General features: G+C 38.2%; 2 protein-coding genes across 2 annotated transcripts in view; both read left to right on the forward strand.

The window, feature by feature from the left end:
• oxsr1 (oxidative stress responsive 1) overlaps positions 1-5,068 on the forward strand; it is a 37,659-nt gene extending 32,591 nt beyond the window's left edge. Inside the window, exons 12-18 of the mRNA XM_022744285.1 lie at positions 1,588-1,623; positions 1,781-1,960; positions 2,123-2,178; positions 2,383-2,435; positions 2,775-2,843; positions 4,519-4,583; positions 4,919-5,068. Coding sequence (XP_022600006.1) covers positions 1,588-1,623; positions 1,781-1,960; positions 2,123-2,178; positions 2,383-2,435; positions 2,775-2,843; positions 4,519-4,583; positions 4,919-4,993 — 534 coding nt within the window. The 3' untranslated portion in view covers positions 4,994-5,068. The remainder of the gene's footprint in view (positions 1-1,587; positions 1,624-1,780; positions 1,961-2,122; positions 2,179-2,382; positions 2,436-2,774; positions 2,844-4,518; positions 4,584-4,918) is intronic.
• Positions 5,069-10,705: 5,637 nt separating this feature from the next.
• Positions 10,706-15,006, forward strand: slc22a13 (solute carrier family 22 member 13). The gene is made up of 10 exons (XM_022744292.1): positions 10,706-11,251; positions 11,957-12,060; positions 12,385-12,539; positions 13,054-13,225; positions 13,334-13,454; positions 13,540-13,634; positions 13,720-13,934; positions 14,051-14,159; positions 14,282-14,476; positions 14,570-15,006. The coding sequence occupies exons 1-10, from the start codon at positions 10,871-10,873 to the stop codon at positions 14,643-14,645; spliced, it is 1,623 nt and encodes a 540-aa protein (XP_022600013.1). The 5' UTR covers positions 10,706-10,870; the 3' UTR covers positions 14,646-15,006.
• The last annotated feature ends 1,074 nt before the right edge of the window (positions 15,007-16,080 follow it).

Raw genomic sequence — 16,080 nt, forward strand, 5'->3', positions numbered from 1 at the left:
TGCGAGTGGAATTTGACCCACAAGTTAACCTCGTCAGAACCCATTAGTCAGTACAGTAGGCGTCTTTTTCAACAGTGAGCTACTTTGTCACATGGGAAAGAAGCAAATATGTGGTTTTCACTGGTAAATAGCCGAGATCAAAGGGTAGTTTTGCCCGTCAACAATAACATACAAAAGATATATCCTTTATAGACAGTAAATTCAATACATTAAAAAAAGAAAACAAGAAATAAAATTAAACTTTATTAATTTACTGTAAATTTGAAGGACTTCAGTTGTAGTTGTCACAGTCACAATGATGTAGATTGACAGTTGTGTGAGAGTTCCCTTTCCTGGAAGCCATCTGTATTTCCATTTCTCTTTTCTAAATCACTTTTTGTTTATACTGACTAAATCACTTTTAATCAATACAAGCCAAATTACTTATCAGTCCTGTAATTGATATTTAATTACCATCAAGGAATTCAAATTTGACAGTATCTCTGCTGCTTTCATGCTGCTTTGTCACTGGCTACTTGCTGGCAAACTGAACTTACATTTCTTACAACAGCTCTATTTGAAGATACAGTATATCTCGAAACTTCAAAGAACTGATGCTCAATAATTCAATCAATCCATGTTTTTATTTTATTTTTTTTATTTTTTTTATGCCAATATGAAATGATAACTCTTCAGCCCAGAAAACAGATTCATATTGTCAGACTCTAGAGCCTGGCTGAGCACCTGTGTAGTGTCTGTCTGTGCTGTAAAGACCAATACAGTCTCCTCAATAGCCGCCCGAACACCAGTCGCTTTGTCTGAATCTGACAGCAGGTTTCAGCCTAGACGCCACATCATGTTCTCTCAGTCAAGTCAGTTTGTCTTCATTTGGGCCCGCAAGGCTTCTGTCTGACTCTACATTGCTGCGATTGGTTTGAACTTTTTTGTTTGACTTTGTAACAGTGTGACCTTCTTCTGACTTACTCTGCTTCCAAGCTTTTCAAATCTAAAACCTGAAGGATATATGAAACTGCAGAATGTATGTCTTCACTCGTTTACCACTCAATTATAGATGTAATCTTACACTCTATATAGTTTTCTGGTGAATTTTCTGGTAATTTTACACATTTATGGCCATTCAAGTAAATATCTGACATTTATCTGTACTTCATTGCAGTGATGCAAAAATTCCCATAATTCAGGACTGTGTATTGAGCCTAATACAACCAGAAATATTAAATAGCCACCCTGCTAGACACTGTATAGCAACACCTCTCACTAAATACTCTCATATCACCCAACCACATCAGCACCAATACTTCAAGGATAGTTGAAGTATTATTAGCATATAATATCTCTGTCCCCACTGTATTGATATCACTGTATTCATCTTAAAGGAGATCATGATAAATCAAGTGGGCCGCCGATAAATGAGACAAGTAAACGAGTGAGCCGTTTTTTTTTTTTGTTTTGTTTTTTTTTAATCCGTTTACCTCTCTCGCTTTCTGTGTGTTCTTTGCATCCATGCGTGCTGTTTTTTGCTTCGCTAAAACGCATCACGGCGAAATCCTTCTCTGAGTGTAATCCTCTCTCGTCTGTTTTTATCAGTCACCACGAGTGAAGGAGGGATCACAGAATTCAGAGGTGAGTCTCGAAAAACTCCTCTCTCTACAGTCGAGTTTCCGTTCACTGGTTTTAGACCCTTTTTAAACACCGAGATTATATTTTGATTCACTTTTGGTCGAACCCCGTACAGGGGTGTGAAAGCGTGAGTGAGATTAGATGAAATCTCTCCTCGTAGGTTTTCCAGACTCCGGAGCCCTTAAGTAGTCAACTCCAGCCGACGGCCGCAGGTCAGGCAGAACTACCTCAGGCTGCAGGCCAGGTTCCACTGCAGCCCACACCAGTCAACACTCAATCCACTGCCCAGGCTGCATCTCCCACACCGGGCGTACCTGCTGCTGCTGCTGCTCCCACACAGGTCCGGCCTGACCTCGCTTAGAGGATGTTTTCCATCATATGCTTCTATTTTAAGACGTCAAATATATCTATCATATGTTTGCCGCTCTATTTTATGATGTTGCTTCCTTGTTTTTCTCCTATAAATGTGCAAATTAATTGCTTTATTTCTTTGTTTTGACAGGTTCCAACTGCTTTAGGGGATGCTAAGGCTCCTATTAGTTTGGTATTAAGGTTAAGGTATGTTTCTGCATTATCAGATAAAAACTGGTTTACAAAGAGATGATTTTGTCAGTCTAACTTTCACCATCCCTGTGTACTTGATACCTTTGTTAGTATGTTGCAGTTTCAGGTGAATGGAATAAATCTTATATGTTTTACCGACCAATGAATGATCAAGTTGACCCCTCTGATCTGGTTTCTGTTTTCCTTTCATCCCTTCAGAAATTCAAAGAAGGAGCTAAATGACATCCGCTTTGAATTTATGCCAGGGAGAGGTAAGTGGACTTTCTTTTTTAAGAAAATTTTACCACCAGTCTCCAGTTAGTTTAAAAAAATAAAAATAAAAAACAAACAACCAGAACTAAAATCAGCTCATTTCAATAACTGTCAGCACTGAGGACAGAAGCGGCTGTTTGTTTTTATTTATTTATATATATTTTTTTTAGCAGCCCTCTGAGTACTATTGCCCAAACCCAGCTGTTTTGACGGTTGCATCAGGAACCAGAGTGTTCTGGAACTTATTAAGCCACTTTGTTAAAATATTTGTTTTCATTATAAATACACTGTTTTTGGTCCGTGCGTCACAGTTGGTCTCTCATGCTCTGACTTTTCAGACACAGCAGATGGTGTGTCCCAGGAGCTGGTGTCAGCGGGCCTGGTGGATGGGAGGGATTTAGTAATAGGTCAGTGGTTAAACACACATAATCTATTTCCATCAGAATATTTATCTGAAGGTTGAAAATTGCCTCTTGATTTTTATATTTAAAAAGGCCAGATTACAGCGCAATACACACTCCCATTTTCTCACATTGGGCCTCGTGCACGAAGCACTTTTTGCATGCAGATTGGTTTCTTAAGTGCCTCTGAGGTATTTATGAAAACGTGTCCCATTTACAAATTTTCTCATATGTTGAATTTTTCCTTTTATTAGCTATGGTTCAGTACTTGTTTGAAAATGCTCTGACTCCAACAGCTGCTTTAGGATCAACTTGCTTTCCAGGGGAACATCCTCTGTTACATCACCTAAAAGTGTAATGTCACCTACTCTATAAAGCGGAGGTCGCACCACGAAGCGACATTTACTCGTCCATGCGAAATAGGCGGGGCCGAAATCTTGGACGGGATAGTGACTGCTCGCGCGGCTCGTGGTGAACTGCTGTAGCCGAACCCGTGAACCCGTGAGCCCATGAGCCCGTGAGCTGGCGCGGCCGGACTAGCACTAATCGGTCACAACAGCTCCTGGAGTATATTTTTCTCTTTTTTTCTCTCCTCTGTTCCGTTCCCTTCCTCCTGGCATTTAGTTCACCATAACACACCCTTTCATTCAGTAAAAAGATATTGAAGAGGGCAAATAAAGCTGTCTAAGCTAACAAGTTTGACTACCTCTAATTTACTGTTAACAAACTTGTTAGCGTAGCTCAGTCACTAACAGGACAAATTGTTTATTCAAAAGATATATTAGTTCCATTGACTCATTTCACATAACTGTCTACCAAACATCCCTCTGAGGTTTTTACTCCAGCAGAGGTTCAATAAAACTGGACGATAGCTTCCTCCATTTTGGAATCTCCGACTCCTCGTTCCCTCAAAAGTGTCAGCACTGTCCAGACAGCTTGCTATTGGTCAACTGCAGCGTGTCAAAGTTCACCAAAGTTGAACACTACGCAGAACATTTCTGGTTGTGGTCTAAATGCTGGTGTGAGCAACTCTTAATATTCTCGCGTCCACCTCCATGACTTCGTGAATGCTTCTGTCTGCCCCAGACACGACAACCTGCACTGCTACCTTTGTCCTGTGTTTGTGATTTCCGACAGCTGTACTTTTGGTGCTGACACATTCTTATTTTTTACTCTTTTGTGAATGAAACTTGACCACAAACGGAGTGGAAAAAGGTATCCGTATGCAGTGCATTCAGAAAGTATTCAGACCCCCTTTATGTTGCAGTCTTATGCGCAAATAAAAAATAATAATTTTCTACACTGCAGAAATGTCTAAAATTCTGTTTTCACTTTGTCCTTATGGGGTATTATGTGTAGATTGATGTAGATGGATGGAATTTTTTTTTTATTATAGCATAAGGCTGCAACATAACAATATGTGAAAAAAAACTTTCTGAATGCATTGTATGGCACTTTAGAAGCATCAGTTGTGCTATTGATGACATCTCACCAGCGCGGAGATTGAGATATGAAATCAACTTACAGAAAAATGATTTGCATGAGGCCCAGTGTGTCACATTCTTCTCACATTTTCTGTTTTTAGATATTTTGTCAAAGTAGTTCAAGATTTATATATATATATATATATGTATAAATATTTTTTTTTTTTATTGGACTGAAACATAGTTTTTCTTTGCAGTTGCTGCAAATTTGCAGAAAATAGTTGATGAGCCTCAAGCCAATAAAAATGTCACTTTCAAACTGGTGAGTGTAACATTTACAGTATAAACCTTTGGAGTTTGTTTTTAGGAAATCATTGGTACATCTGTAAGCATTATAGTATGAGCTATTTTATTATAGTTGTGTTTTTGTAGTTATTGAATCTAACAACAGAAGTTACTGATGAACTGCCATTTTGACAAATTACAGTGACTCAATAGACAACGTGGATATGAAACTGAATGAATTCAAATCAGGAAATTTTCTCTTAACACTTCAGTAATAGTTTTGTAATAATAATCCTCTTAAAGTAAATATTGTAATGTGTCCCTCATGTTTTTTGTTAACCAGTTTTTAATCGCTCCCTCTTGTTTTCACAGGCCTCTGGAATTGAGGGATCTGAAATACCAGATGACGTCAAACTGATGGGCTTTGCTCAGCTCAGCATTAGTTAAACTGTTGTTCTACCTGGGACCGTGACTTGCCTAAAAAATGTGAAAATTTAAAAAAAAAATAGTTTAATGCATTTTTTTTTTTTTTTTTTTTCTTTCTATGGCTGTAAAGAAACCACTACTGCCAAAGAAAACAGTACCGTTTTGTCACCCATAGGATTATACAATGCCGCCTCGTTGGCTTAGGTGGTCGGCTGAAGTATCAGAACGTACAGTATAAGAATCACTCAAAAAAAAAAAGTTTACAGTGTATACGTAGAAGGATGCAACTATCTACAGCAAACCGTTTTCATTTCCCATCCTGGTCGCCCTCATTCTGTTATCTTTTTCTCTCTAATATGTGATGCATTTGCACAATCTAAACTAACACCCCTTGAATCCTGATAAGTGTAACAATGCCTTATATTCATCAGAACTACTGAATGCACGTTTTGGGGAGGTCCCCAGTTACCATATAGAGCATTATGTTGTCTGAAATGTACAAAAGTGGTTTCAAGTGCAGATGTCAAACTTTTCACTTTATTTTGAAACTGCAGACTAGAATTTAAATTTTGTACACAACCTGAAATACTCTCTCACAATGAGTTCTGTTACGATGTGGCAAAGTTTAACGTTGACTTTTTTGTGAAAGATGTGAGCTCCAACAGTAAGCAATCTTTAAAGGATAAAGTTTTATTCTGTATTTTTTGCTTTTTTTGTCGATAAATACAATTTAAAAAAGACAAAATAAAACTTTCCAACTTCGCTATTGTGACCTTCACATCAACGCCAATTGGTTCTGAAGGAGGATTTAAATCTTTAAAACTGGGGCATCCATATGTAGTTTCATTTTTTTAAAGCCAAATAATTTGCTGAAACACCAGGGCACTTTAATTTTTAGAAAATGTTACTCAATGAGAAGTAAATGGGGACTTTTCACCCGTGGAATGATACGCATTTGGTGCACTTTGATTTTTTTTTTTTTACAGTAGAAGGATAGCAAATGTGGAGTAGACTCAATAAAATACGGTGCCCTTGTTCATTGTTATGAAGGAACATGTCAGTCACTGAAACAGCGTGGCTCACTGATGTGTTTTTTAGTTTTTGGGCAATGAAGGAGCACATGAGGAATGAGCTACCAGGATACTGGACTTTGGCTACACTGTCAAATCTTTTTAGTAGAATCAGTTCAGTGCTGGCTTTGGTCTTTTCATGGGATTTATTGACCATAAGAAAAGTATAGATAAAAAACAAGGATAACTCACAAGACGTATCCTTCTGATACAAATCTCAACTAATTGACACAATAATACAAGTTAACTATTTAGGAAGGATAGGATTTTATTTTACCCTGTCAAATGAGCTCATTTGTCTTTTTGGTGCTACCATATTGTTGTCAAAACTTAAAATTGATGTAGAATGAAACCAGAAAGTCAACTTAGAAAACCAAATTAGCTTTTTTTTTTTGTTTTTTTTCTAAAGATTGGCTTCCTTTGAATGTGAATATCCATTGAAAATTGTTGTGAAGTAAAATGTTTGACAGCAGCTGAAACCACTCATGTCGTATGAGCAGATGTGTCTGTCTGTTGGAATCAGTTTCTCAAATTCTTTAAAAAAAAAAAGAAAAGAAAAAAGACTTAAGTGCATATTTCTTTATGTGGATGAAAATTAAGTTCTTGATTTAACCTCTAGTATGTAAATAATGACATTTGGCTTTGATTTGTTTTTATACTGGGTGTTTCACTCTTGGCCTTTTTTTCTGTCCTATGACACGATAGTGGGTTGTAGCGCTGCATGAAGGAAGACGACAACAACACTGCAAATTTGGCTTTGAATTCCCCCTCATTTTGCAGGACAAACTATCACTTACTGTATGTCATGTATGACGTTTATTTACCTTTACTCAAAAAAAAAAAAGAAAAAAAAGAAAAGAAAAAAAGTCAGCTTTTCACTTTTTGCCTTTTGAAAAGTTTGAATTTATTTTTGCCGTGGAGCCACAGCTGTCCTGATGCACCGCTTAATGCCTGTCCGCCATAAAATTCCCCAAATTTTTAGCTGAGAAATTGTCTCCAACTCTTAATAAACACCAAGCGGAGGCTGTTTACAGAAGTTATTTTCACCCACATCTCAAGTCATAGATACTGCGTTAGCACTTGTGAAGTATTTTTTTTTTTTTTTTTTTTTTTTTTTAAGACGAACATTTTACATCATCCGGTTATGAAAAGCTCAGCTGTGATTGTAAACCGTGCGAAAGATCAGAAATGTGTTTTTGGGTTGGGATGGAAAAAAGTCCATTATCAGCACAGATGTTACATCCTTTTCAGCCACTCTCTGGGTGTTTGTGTGCATTAATGGCATGTCTTCGGTGGCGAGTGCGCATCTCACAGTTTATTGGCGCCGGCGGTGGCAGTGGCAGGTTCATTCAACACTCTGCTCCATTGTGTAGATCTGAAATGCCAGTAAGGTTTTACTGTTCAATTCGGTGATGTGGTAATATCGTAACCCTCCAGATGCCATATTGAATGAATTTTTTTGCTTGCAGATAAAATGTTAAGAGGAAATCTTTGTATTTTGACTTTAAACATGTAAAAAATTTTACGCTAGCCTTAAATTGAAAATGACCAAGTGTATTTTTTTTTTTTTTTTTTTTTTTGACATAATGTCAAGGTTTTGATTCAGAATTTCAGTGTCTTTGAAATGTAGTTCTTGTTACACGTGAAGATACCTGAAATAAAGATGCGCAGGTGTGTCGACCCTGTCTTCTCCTCGAAGGGGAGTGGCAAAGTCAGCAACCTAATGTTACTCTTAAGTTTCTAAACTGCAGTATTTGGTGCCATTCTCCTGGTTTAGTCTGAATCTGACAACAGACAAGGACAGGATAGGTGTGTATGAGGGATGTGTGTATGTGTGTGTGTGTGTGTGTGTGCGTGTGTGTGTGTACGTGTGTGTTGCATAGATTGAGCCCTGCTTCTAATGGAGTTGAAGATCTCATGGCTTTGTTCTCATCCTCTCTCCAACAGTCTCTTCTTTCCTGCTTACATGTAGTCTAAAAAAAAAAAAAAAAAAAAAAAAGAAAGGAAAAAAAAAAAGATTGGAGCAACTGAACAGATGACCGACAAAAACACTTTTGTCCAGGCAATAACTCATCAAGGCTGTAATATATTTGAATTTTTCCACCTCTTTTCAGTTTTTTCATTCTTTTCATTTGCTCTATTTTTGATCGTTTTTGGAGTTCAAAGCATGTTTCTCTTGATTATTTTTAATCAATAAAGAATGAGCATATCAGCCTCTTTTTAGCGCTTTCTGATTATTATTTCTTTTCAATGCACATCATTTTCTGTGATTTTAAATAAGTTGTTCCTGTAAATAAGTACCTGTTTATAAAATGAATGATACAGTGAGAACCAGTCACATCCATATACTGAACCTACTGTGCCAATTCTGACTTTACAGTATTGTCTTCTCCCTCGTCCTGTGTATTCTCTTGCTGTATCATTCTATTAGGAAAGTTGTTCATCTCAAATTGTGATTGTGATTTTACAGCTGTTTTATAGCTCTATTTGTTCCTCTGCTCTCACTGCCTTCAAGTTAATTATCCTCGCTATCTTTCATCATGACTACAATTATTCATTTACAACCCATTCATCCAGAGAAAGTCCATATAGCCACTTCCTGCTTTCTAAAGATTAAAGAGGCGCTCCAGCCGTTTAGTCATTTATTAATGCACTTTTAGGAAGTTGGGGGACATTTAAGAGACAGAATTTTTTTCAAATGATAAAACTTGGTGAAGCAGAGGGACAGATATCCTGACTTTTACTTCTTTTAGTTCCTGAGTAGTACTTGACGAATGATAAATGAACTATAAACTTCATATGTTTAAAAAAAAAAAAAAAACTTGGTTAGTATTGTGTTAGTATTAAAATTTCAATACTTCAAAACTCAGATTATCTTCATCAGGACTGTGTGGGTGTGATTTGATCAGATGTGATTGACAGTGAACAAACAGTGCACCATCAGTTCCAGTGTTGCTGAATCCTGATTGGTGCATGGAGGTACATGAGCTTGCGGTGGATATTGTGATTTAAAACGCTGGACACAAAGACAGAAATGAAAACACAGACACTGACTGACTAAAGATTAATAAAAAAAAAAAGAATAAGAATAATTATTGATTAATAAGCGGACGAGACTCACACTGAGTTGGCAGAGTAACCCTTTATAGAGCAAGAACTAGGGACAAGGAGGTGGACACGGATTGGTCACACAGATTGAGTGTTGAGCACAGACCCCAGGGCACTCCAGCATTACTCATAATCCCAGTGAGCCTGTGTTCTCTAGGAGTCATCTTTGCTGTCTTATCATGTGCATCTTATACACAGAGAAACAAAGGCTTTAACACTTTGACATACTTTGTCAGTCTTATCTCTATCACCTGCTTCCCTCTCCCGCAATTTCAGACTTTCAAGTTGCTGTCATCTCTTATCATAAACTTTCTTACTCCCACATTGAAAGAAGTTTGAGTCAGACTGAAACCTTATCATTTTTTATCCAAATAATACCTATTTTGAAATGAACTCCATAGTTTGTGTACTCGAGAGCTCTACTGTTCCAACTGTAAATAATCCTCCTTTTTCTCAGGAATTTGGACTCCAGGTTTGAAATTGTTCGAACTCCCAACGCGAGTCTTTACTTGGCGTATTCTGTACTGAGAAAGTCCTAACATGTTTCTAAATGATCCCCGCGCACTTAAAAACCAGTATCGGGTTTTCTACCATTGTAAGACATTGTCAAAGAGCTGATTGTGAAAATAGGTTTTCAAGGCCTTTAAATTTGTGGAGCTTCACTTTAACAATTCAACCACTTGGATCAAGTTACATCTCCTTACAACAAAGCACAAATGCGCCTGTAGAAAAGGTTCGTAGCTTCATGATGATTTTGGGAAAATAAAGAATCAGGTGTTTCAGGTATTTATTCTCAAATATTTTACTGTGTATATTGACATAAAGAGTAGATGAGATGTGCACCAACAATAAAAAACAAAATAGTACATCCAGGATGTTTTGTAACTGCGCCAAAAGGATTTCTGTAAGTGTTGTGTTTTCTACTTCTTGTGCTTTGCACTTCAAAGGTACTGTAGATAAAAAGGTTTCTGGCTCCACATTTGGGACCAATCGGAGAGGAGCTTCTGGTTTGGCGGTCGGGGGCCCAGTGTCCACTCAAATCAGACTTTGACTGATTCCTGATAAGACTTTTAGACCCGCAATCACAAGTTCACAATTCTGCAGACTTTGCTTTAGGGAATCACCCACAGTTATAGAGTTTTTTTGAAAATGGATGATACAGGGGAAATCATGATATCTAAAAGTTAGCTTTACAGCACATATAGTAGCAGCGGGTACTGTATATCTTTATTCTGTAGTTACGGGGGCAGGATCATCTAGATCTGTATTGATCTGATCTCTAATTACCTCCATAAAATTATCAACATTTTTTAAGTGACTATTATGACATAAGAACCTCAAACATACCTGTCCACAGAGAGCCATCCGACCATATAACGTTATTATACAAAGTGCTCCACCTAAAGCATTTTGAGCTCTTGCACCCTCTCGTGCTCACACATCTTTTGCTGAGCAGAAAGATGATGTTAAAGTCCAAAAGTCTTAATGCCGGGCCTGTGCCATAGATCTGAACAGCTGCACAACAGCTGGACTTCAGCCTGTCACATTTTAATACTTTGGTAGTCTGTTTGTTGGCAACTTTTGCGTGTCATAAAAGCATTGCGATTGTCAGTTTAACCATTAACTTGCAGGGTGACAGTCAGGTTGACTGCTGGTGGCTTGAGGCTGCTTTTAAGCTGGACATTACTCTGTCACTGCACTCTGAGGACATCAACATAGCATGAGCATGAGCAACTTTGGGCAGATCCTGAAGGAGATCGGGGAGTTCGGTTTATTTCAGAAACGTCTAGTGGCTGTATTATGTATCCCCAGCATTTTTGTCGCTTTCGATGTGATCGGTCAGGTTTTTGTTGGCATGAACTTCCCACATCACTGCAACACTGACTGGATCTTGGGCCGAGGACCCAACCTGACGGCTGAGAGACAACGAAATCTCACCATCCCCGTGAACAAGGATGGAAAGTATGAAAGCTGCGAAATGTTCACACCTGTGGATTTGGATTTGGAAACCATTGAGGCATACGGGATCAACACAACAACGGGATGCATAAATGGATCAGATTTTGAAGCAGCCAAAGGTGCCTTCAGCATTGTGACAGAGGTAAGAGAAACCCGCTGTCCCACTTTTTACAGTATCAGAACAGTAAAAAGCAGTGCCGGGCAAAAATGTGTGAACATCTCTTTTTGTACCACTTCATTTAATAAGAAATAATTCGTTTTCGTGGGAATGTCGATATAGCGGATAATCCATTTCATTAAGTGAAAAATCTAATGTTTGTTGTGCGGCTGCTGCACTGTGTTATCTGTGATTTGCTGACTTTCACTTTTAGTCCCTTCAGAGCCACCGTACTTATCTGATAGCATTTAGCAATGGCACTTGCGTCTTATCCTGGTTGAGGTACAGGCTGCTATTTAGCACTGGGTTTGATTCGTTAGTCTCTATTTATTTATCATTTTTAAACAGGAACTTAACTAGAAAAAACAAACAACAACAACAAGTGCACAAAATAACATCATAACATCAAGCACCCAATAATTTACAATAATTTACAACCAATTGTAATGCTAGGATGATGAAAAATAATAAACTAATTTACACCCATTCAACAGGAGCATGAAAACTATAAGCGCGCCCCGCTCTGTAGCAGCTGAATGATACAGAAAACTTCATTAGAAACAGGATTTAAAGACCTGGAAAATTTGGAAGCTGGAGTTAGGAGGAGATGATGGAGTCACCACCAATGTTAAGGTCAAGCTCTCCACCTAAACTTTTTTTTATTGATTTCTTTTTCTTTCCTGTAATCAGTTCGACCTGGTGTGTGACAGGAGCAGTCTGATCGAGGCATCGCAGTCCATCTACATGGCCGGTCTTCTGGTTGGAGCGTTTGTGTTGGGGCAGATGGCTGACAGGTGCTGACCGCCACTCTAATGCAACTGAGTATTAGAAATTGATTAAACTGGAAATTAATTGCAATTAAAAGCTAACAAGTAGAGTCACACTTGTTCAACTGTTCTGCTGTATCTGCAAATGCTCTTATTTTGGTAACATGACACAAAGAAATAAAGAGAAATATGAGTTTTATTTTTCTTTTGAAAGATGGCAAGTAGAGATTTTAAGGAAAATTAAATACAAACTAAAATTCATTAGGTGATATTTGAAGACTAGAAATGATCCTGCATTCAAATATAAACTATTCTGTACATAAGTGTATAATAGCTCTCTTCTTTTTATAGGTTTGGTCGACGCTTTGTGGTCCTGCTTTCACACCTTCTCCTACTGTTGTTTGGTGTCGGCGCTGCTTTCTCACCCAACATCTATGTTTATATAGTTCTCAAATTTTTAGCTGGCATCTCAATTTCTGGCATCATTGCTAATGCGTTTGTGATAGGTAGGTACAATGTTCTCAACTGAAACTTAATACCACAATATTTCATCAACCTCACTGGTGTAGTTTGTTGTACTGCCACCATGGGGTGCCAATGTCAAACATTTTTAAACTTGAAAGCCACTGATAGATCACAGGCTGATGATACAGTGAACTTAAAGTGGACGCCTGAACACAAGTCTGCGGAAAGTGCATTTGTGATTAGCATATATTTACAGTGGTACACTGTGCCCTAATGCACAGAGCATATGATGATATCATAAGTTATGTCTATATGCAAATTTGTACATTGAAAATAATCCTGTGGGACCTGAAGCTGTTGATCTGATCACATTTAACTGAAAGTCGCAGCAGTGCCTCGACTTACATTGCAGATGTGTTATGATCTGTGTTGCAGGTGTTCATGACAGAAGCATATGTGAACTAAACTTTATGGTTTTTTTTAGATGTTAAACCTGTACACACACTTAGTTAGCAGAAATGATGCCTTTTCTGTCTTATTATTATTGCTTTGAAGGTGGAGAATGGAGTGATTCTTCCAAGTTTGCTCTCTGCACCATTATCGGCCACACTTTTTCCCCTGTTGGAATGATGATGTTGTCTGGCATCGCCTTTTTGGTCCGTGACTGGAGGATCCTGCAGCTCGTGCTCTTCAGCCCCCTTGTCCTTGTCCTGGGAATCTTTTATTGGTCAGCAGCCTCATACGCCACAATAGATGCTTATTTCTAAAATTGTAACCACAGACAAAACAGAAGTATGGATTTTATTTTGTGATCATGGACCTATATGTCAACTAGGATTCTTCCAGAGTCGGCTCGCTGGCTCATCACCCAGGGCAGGAAGAAGGAGGCCGTGAAGGAGATCCGGAAGGCAGCTAAGGTGAATGGGAGGAAGGTCCCAGAAGACCTGCTGGACAAGGTGAGCAGCCTCAAACACACACACACAAACACAAAAGCACTGAAACAAATATACACTAACTCAAAATTACACCTAAATTATTTAGCTGGAGGTTGAGGGTACGTCCAAAAGAGGAAGCATGCTGGACATCTTCAGGATATCATATCTGAGAAAACGTGCTCTCGTAATGAGCTTCATTTGGTGAGTCTATTTCAACCACAACCTGCTGACATGTCTACACCCTTACCTTTGTGCTGGCACTGAAAATATCTCTCCCACTTAATAGGTTTGCAACAAGTTTGGTGTACTACGGACTGAGCCTGAACGTTGGCAATTTTGGTCTTGATATCTACCTCACGCAGTTCATCTTTGGCGCAGTAGAAATTCCCGCACGTCTGGGCAGTTTGCCTTTCCTCCAGCACTTTGGGAGGAGAATATGTCAGGCAGGGGTGTTATTTTTCGGAGGTGCTGCTTGTCTCGGATTACTTGCTATTCCAAAGGGTAATGTGTTACATAATAATAGGAATTTGTTGTAACTCTGGAACATATCTTTACCATGATTCCATGTATTTGTGTCTCAAATGTGTTTTTTCTCTGATTTATTACTTGTCCATCAGATCTTCCAGTAGTGGTAACAGTCATAGCTGTACTAGGAAAATTTGCTGCAACTGCCAGCTTCTCCACAGTCTATGTTTATACTGCAGAACTATATCCTACTGTTTTAAGGTAAGGTAGGTAATGTCCCAGAGGTAAAACGTAAAATATGTTATTATACATCATACTGGCAGAAAATGCCATGTTTGCTTGCTATGAGATTTCTGATGAGCCCATTGTCTTTACTGGTATAGGCAGAATGGTGTCGGTCTGAACTCCATGTGTGCTCGTGTGGCGGGCATCCTCGCTCCGCTGATCAGACTCCTGGACGTCTACCATCACACCATCCCCATGCTGATATACGGCATTGTCCCCCTTGCTGCTGGATGTTTGTGTTTACTGCTGCCTGAAACCCGCAATGCTGAACTCCAGGACCACGCTGAACTCCCGTGAGCTGATGAACCCTTTCATGACCGAGCACTTATTTCTCTTACAAGAAAATCAAAACAGTTGTATATAATAATCTATTTTTTTTATTTCAGGAAACCTGAGAATTGCACGGCGGAGACGGGATCCGTCACTAAAGAGGCCACATTAGGAAAGAGCACTAAAATGTAATTTATATGGACATGATTGTTTTTACAGTCTTTTTCATATCGGGAGGAGTAGTGTGCTTCCTCTCAGCTGATACAGTGGTAACGGTAATCTGTTAGTATGCAAAGTTTTAACTGAATCATGTTCATAACTGTCATTATGTTTCATATTTAATGTCAAAATTGTATTTTTTGTACAATATTGTTCTGTTAAAATCTTTTATCTGTTAAGAAATTGTTTTACTATTGCTGAAGTTGTAGACTATTTGATAACTGGAATTTGTATGAGTATTAAAAATGATATATCGTATATTTGCTATGCACTTGTTTTCTCCTCTCAGTTTAATTGCTGATCAATTAACTGTAGAGTATTTTGGAAAATGGGAATAAGAAGATATTTAGTTGTCACTTTTCTTCATTTTTGAGCTGATTGTGATTGTGTTTGTGATACTGTACAAGTAATCAGTCAGTAATTATCATTGGTAAAACAAGGTATTCTTTCTTATTTTATATTTGCAGTTTGTTAAATGTTTGTGTTTAGTGCATATTTGAGCTTTTTGAGCCCAACACACAACACATACTCATTGGCTACATCATGAAAACTCAGATGATTTCAAACACACCACCAGCTGACAGAACAGGCAAAAGCACTTCACTAGGTCCTTGATCAGAAGAATGTTTAGCAGACAGTCAGTACAGGCATTTTCTGACAGGTACAAACCCTTCCCGAATCTGCTCACGCTGTACATTTTCTGTGAGAGACTTTATGGTAAATGGCTATTTTATTTTTCTTGATCTAAACAGACTTTATGAGACTTCAGGGGTGTCTCTACATCCAAAAGAAAAACATGAGGCTAAATTTAAAAAAGGCCTTATTTTGAATATAAGCCCTTAAAGTTTAATATGAAAAATTAATGAAGTTGATGCAATGACTAGAAATAGCAAGACTAAGAGTCTACTGCTATGCTAGTGGCTCCGTCAGGCTGTACTTAGTTAGCTAAACGCTAACATTAGCATGCTAAAATGCTCACATTTACACTGATGCTGATGTTTAATGGGTATAATGTTTACCATGTTAGCATGCTAACACTTATGAACATGTTATTAGTTTTGCAAGTCATAAACCAAAGCATTGGGCAAATTTAAATGTTCACCTTCCTGTGGCTCAAGAGGAAAAGTTAGGGTTATTTCAATGCAATCAATGCAGTATTTCAGCCTGGACCAAAGAGGGGGACTGACTAACCAATATTGCCTTCCTTAAAGCCTGACTGTTTCACTGTTGGAGAACAACATAGTTGAACTAAAAACAGACAAACGTCCTCCTCTGGTCTCTTTGTAGGTTTGATTGACGATTTGCAATCCTACCTTACAGAGTTGTTTGCTTCTTTCTCATCCAACATCTACATTTGCATGGTTTTCATATTTCTCTAACACTGATGAACTGTTGTCATTAGGATGAA

The sequence above is a fragment of the Seriola dumerili genome, unplaced genomic scaffold (genome assembly GCF_002260705.1).
Source record: "Seriola dumerili isolate Sdu_G_001 unplaced genomic scaffold, Sdu_1.0 BDQW01000079.1, whole genome shotgun sequence".
Lineage (NCBI taxonomy): Eukaryota > Metazoa > Chordata > Actinopteri > Carangiformes > Carangidae > Seriola > Seriola dumerili.

What these genes read in the sequence shown, in the direction of transcription:
- slc22a13 (XM_022744292.1), top strand. Translation starts at nt 10,871, where the DNA reads ATGAGCATGAGCAACTTTGGGCAGATCCTGAAGGAGATCGGGGAGTTC. An exon ending in CTCGTAATGAGCTTCATTTG is followed by an intron (nt 13,635 to 13,719) that starts GTGAGTCTATTT and finishes CCCACTTAATAG; the next exon opens with GTTTGCAACAAGTTTGGTGT. An exon ending in ATTACTTGCTATTCCAAAGG is followed by an intron (nt 13,935 to 14,050) that starts GTAATGTGTTAC and finishes CTTGTCCATCAG; the next exon opens with ATCTTCCAGTAGTGGTAACA.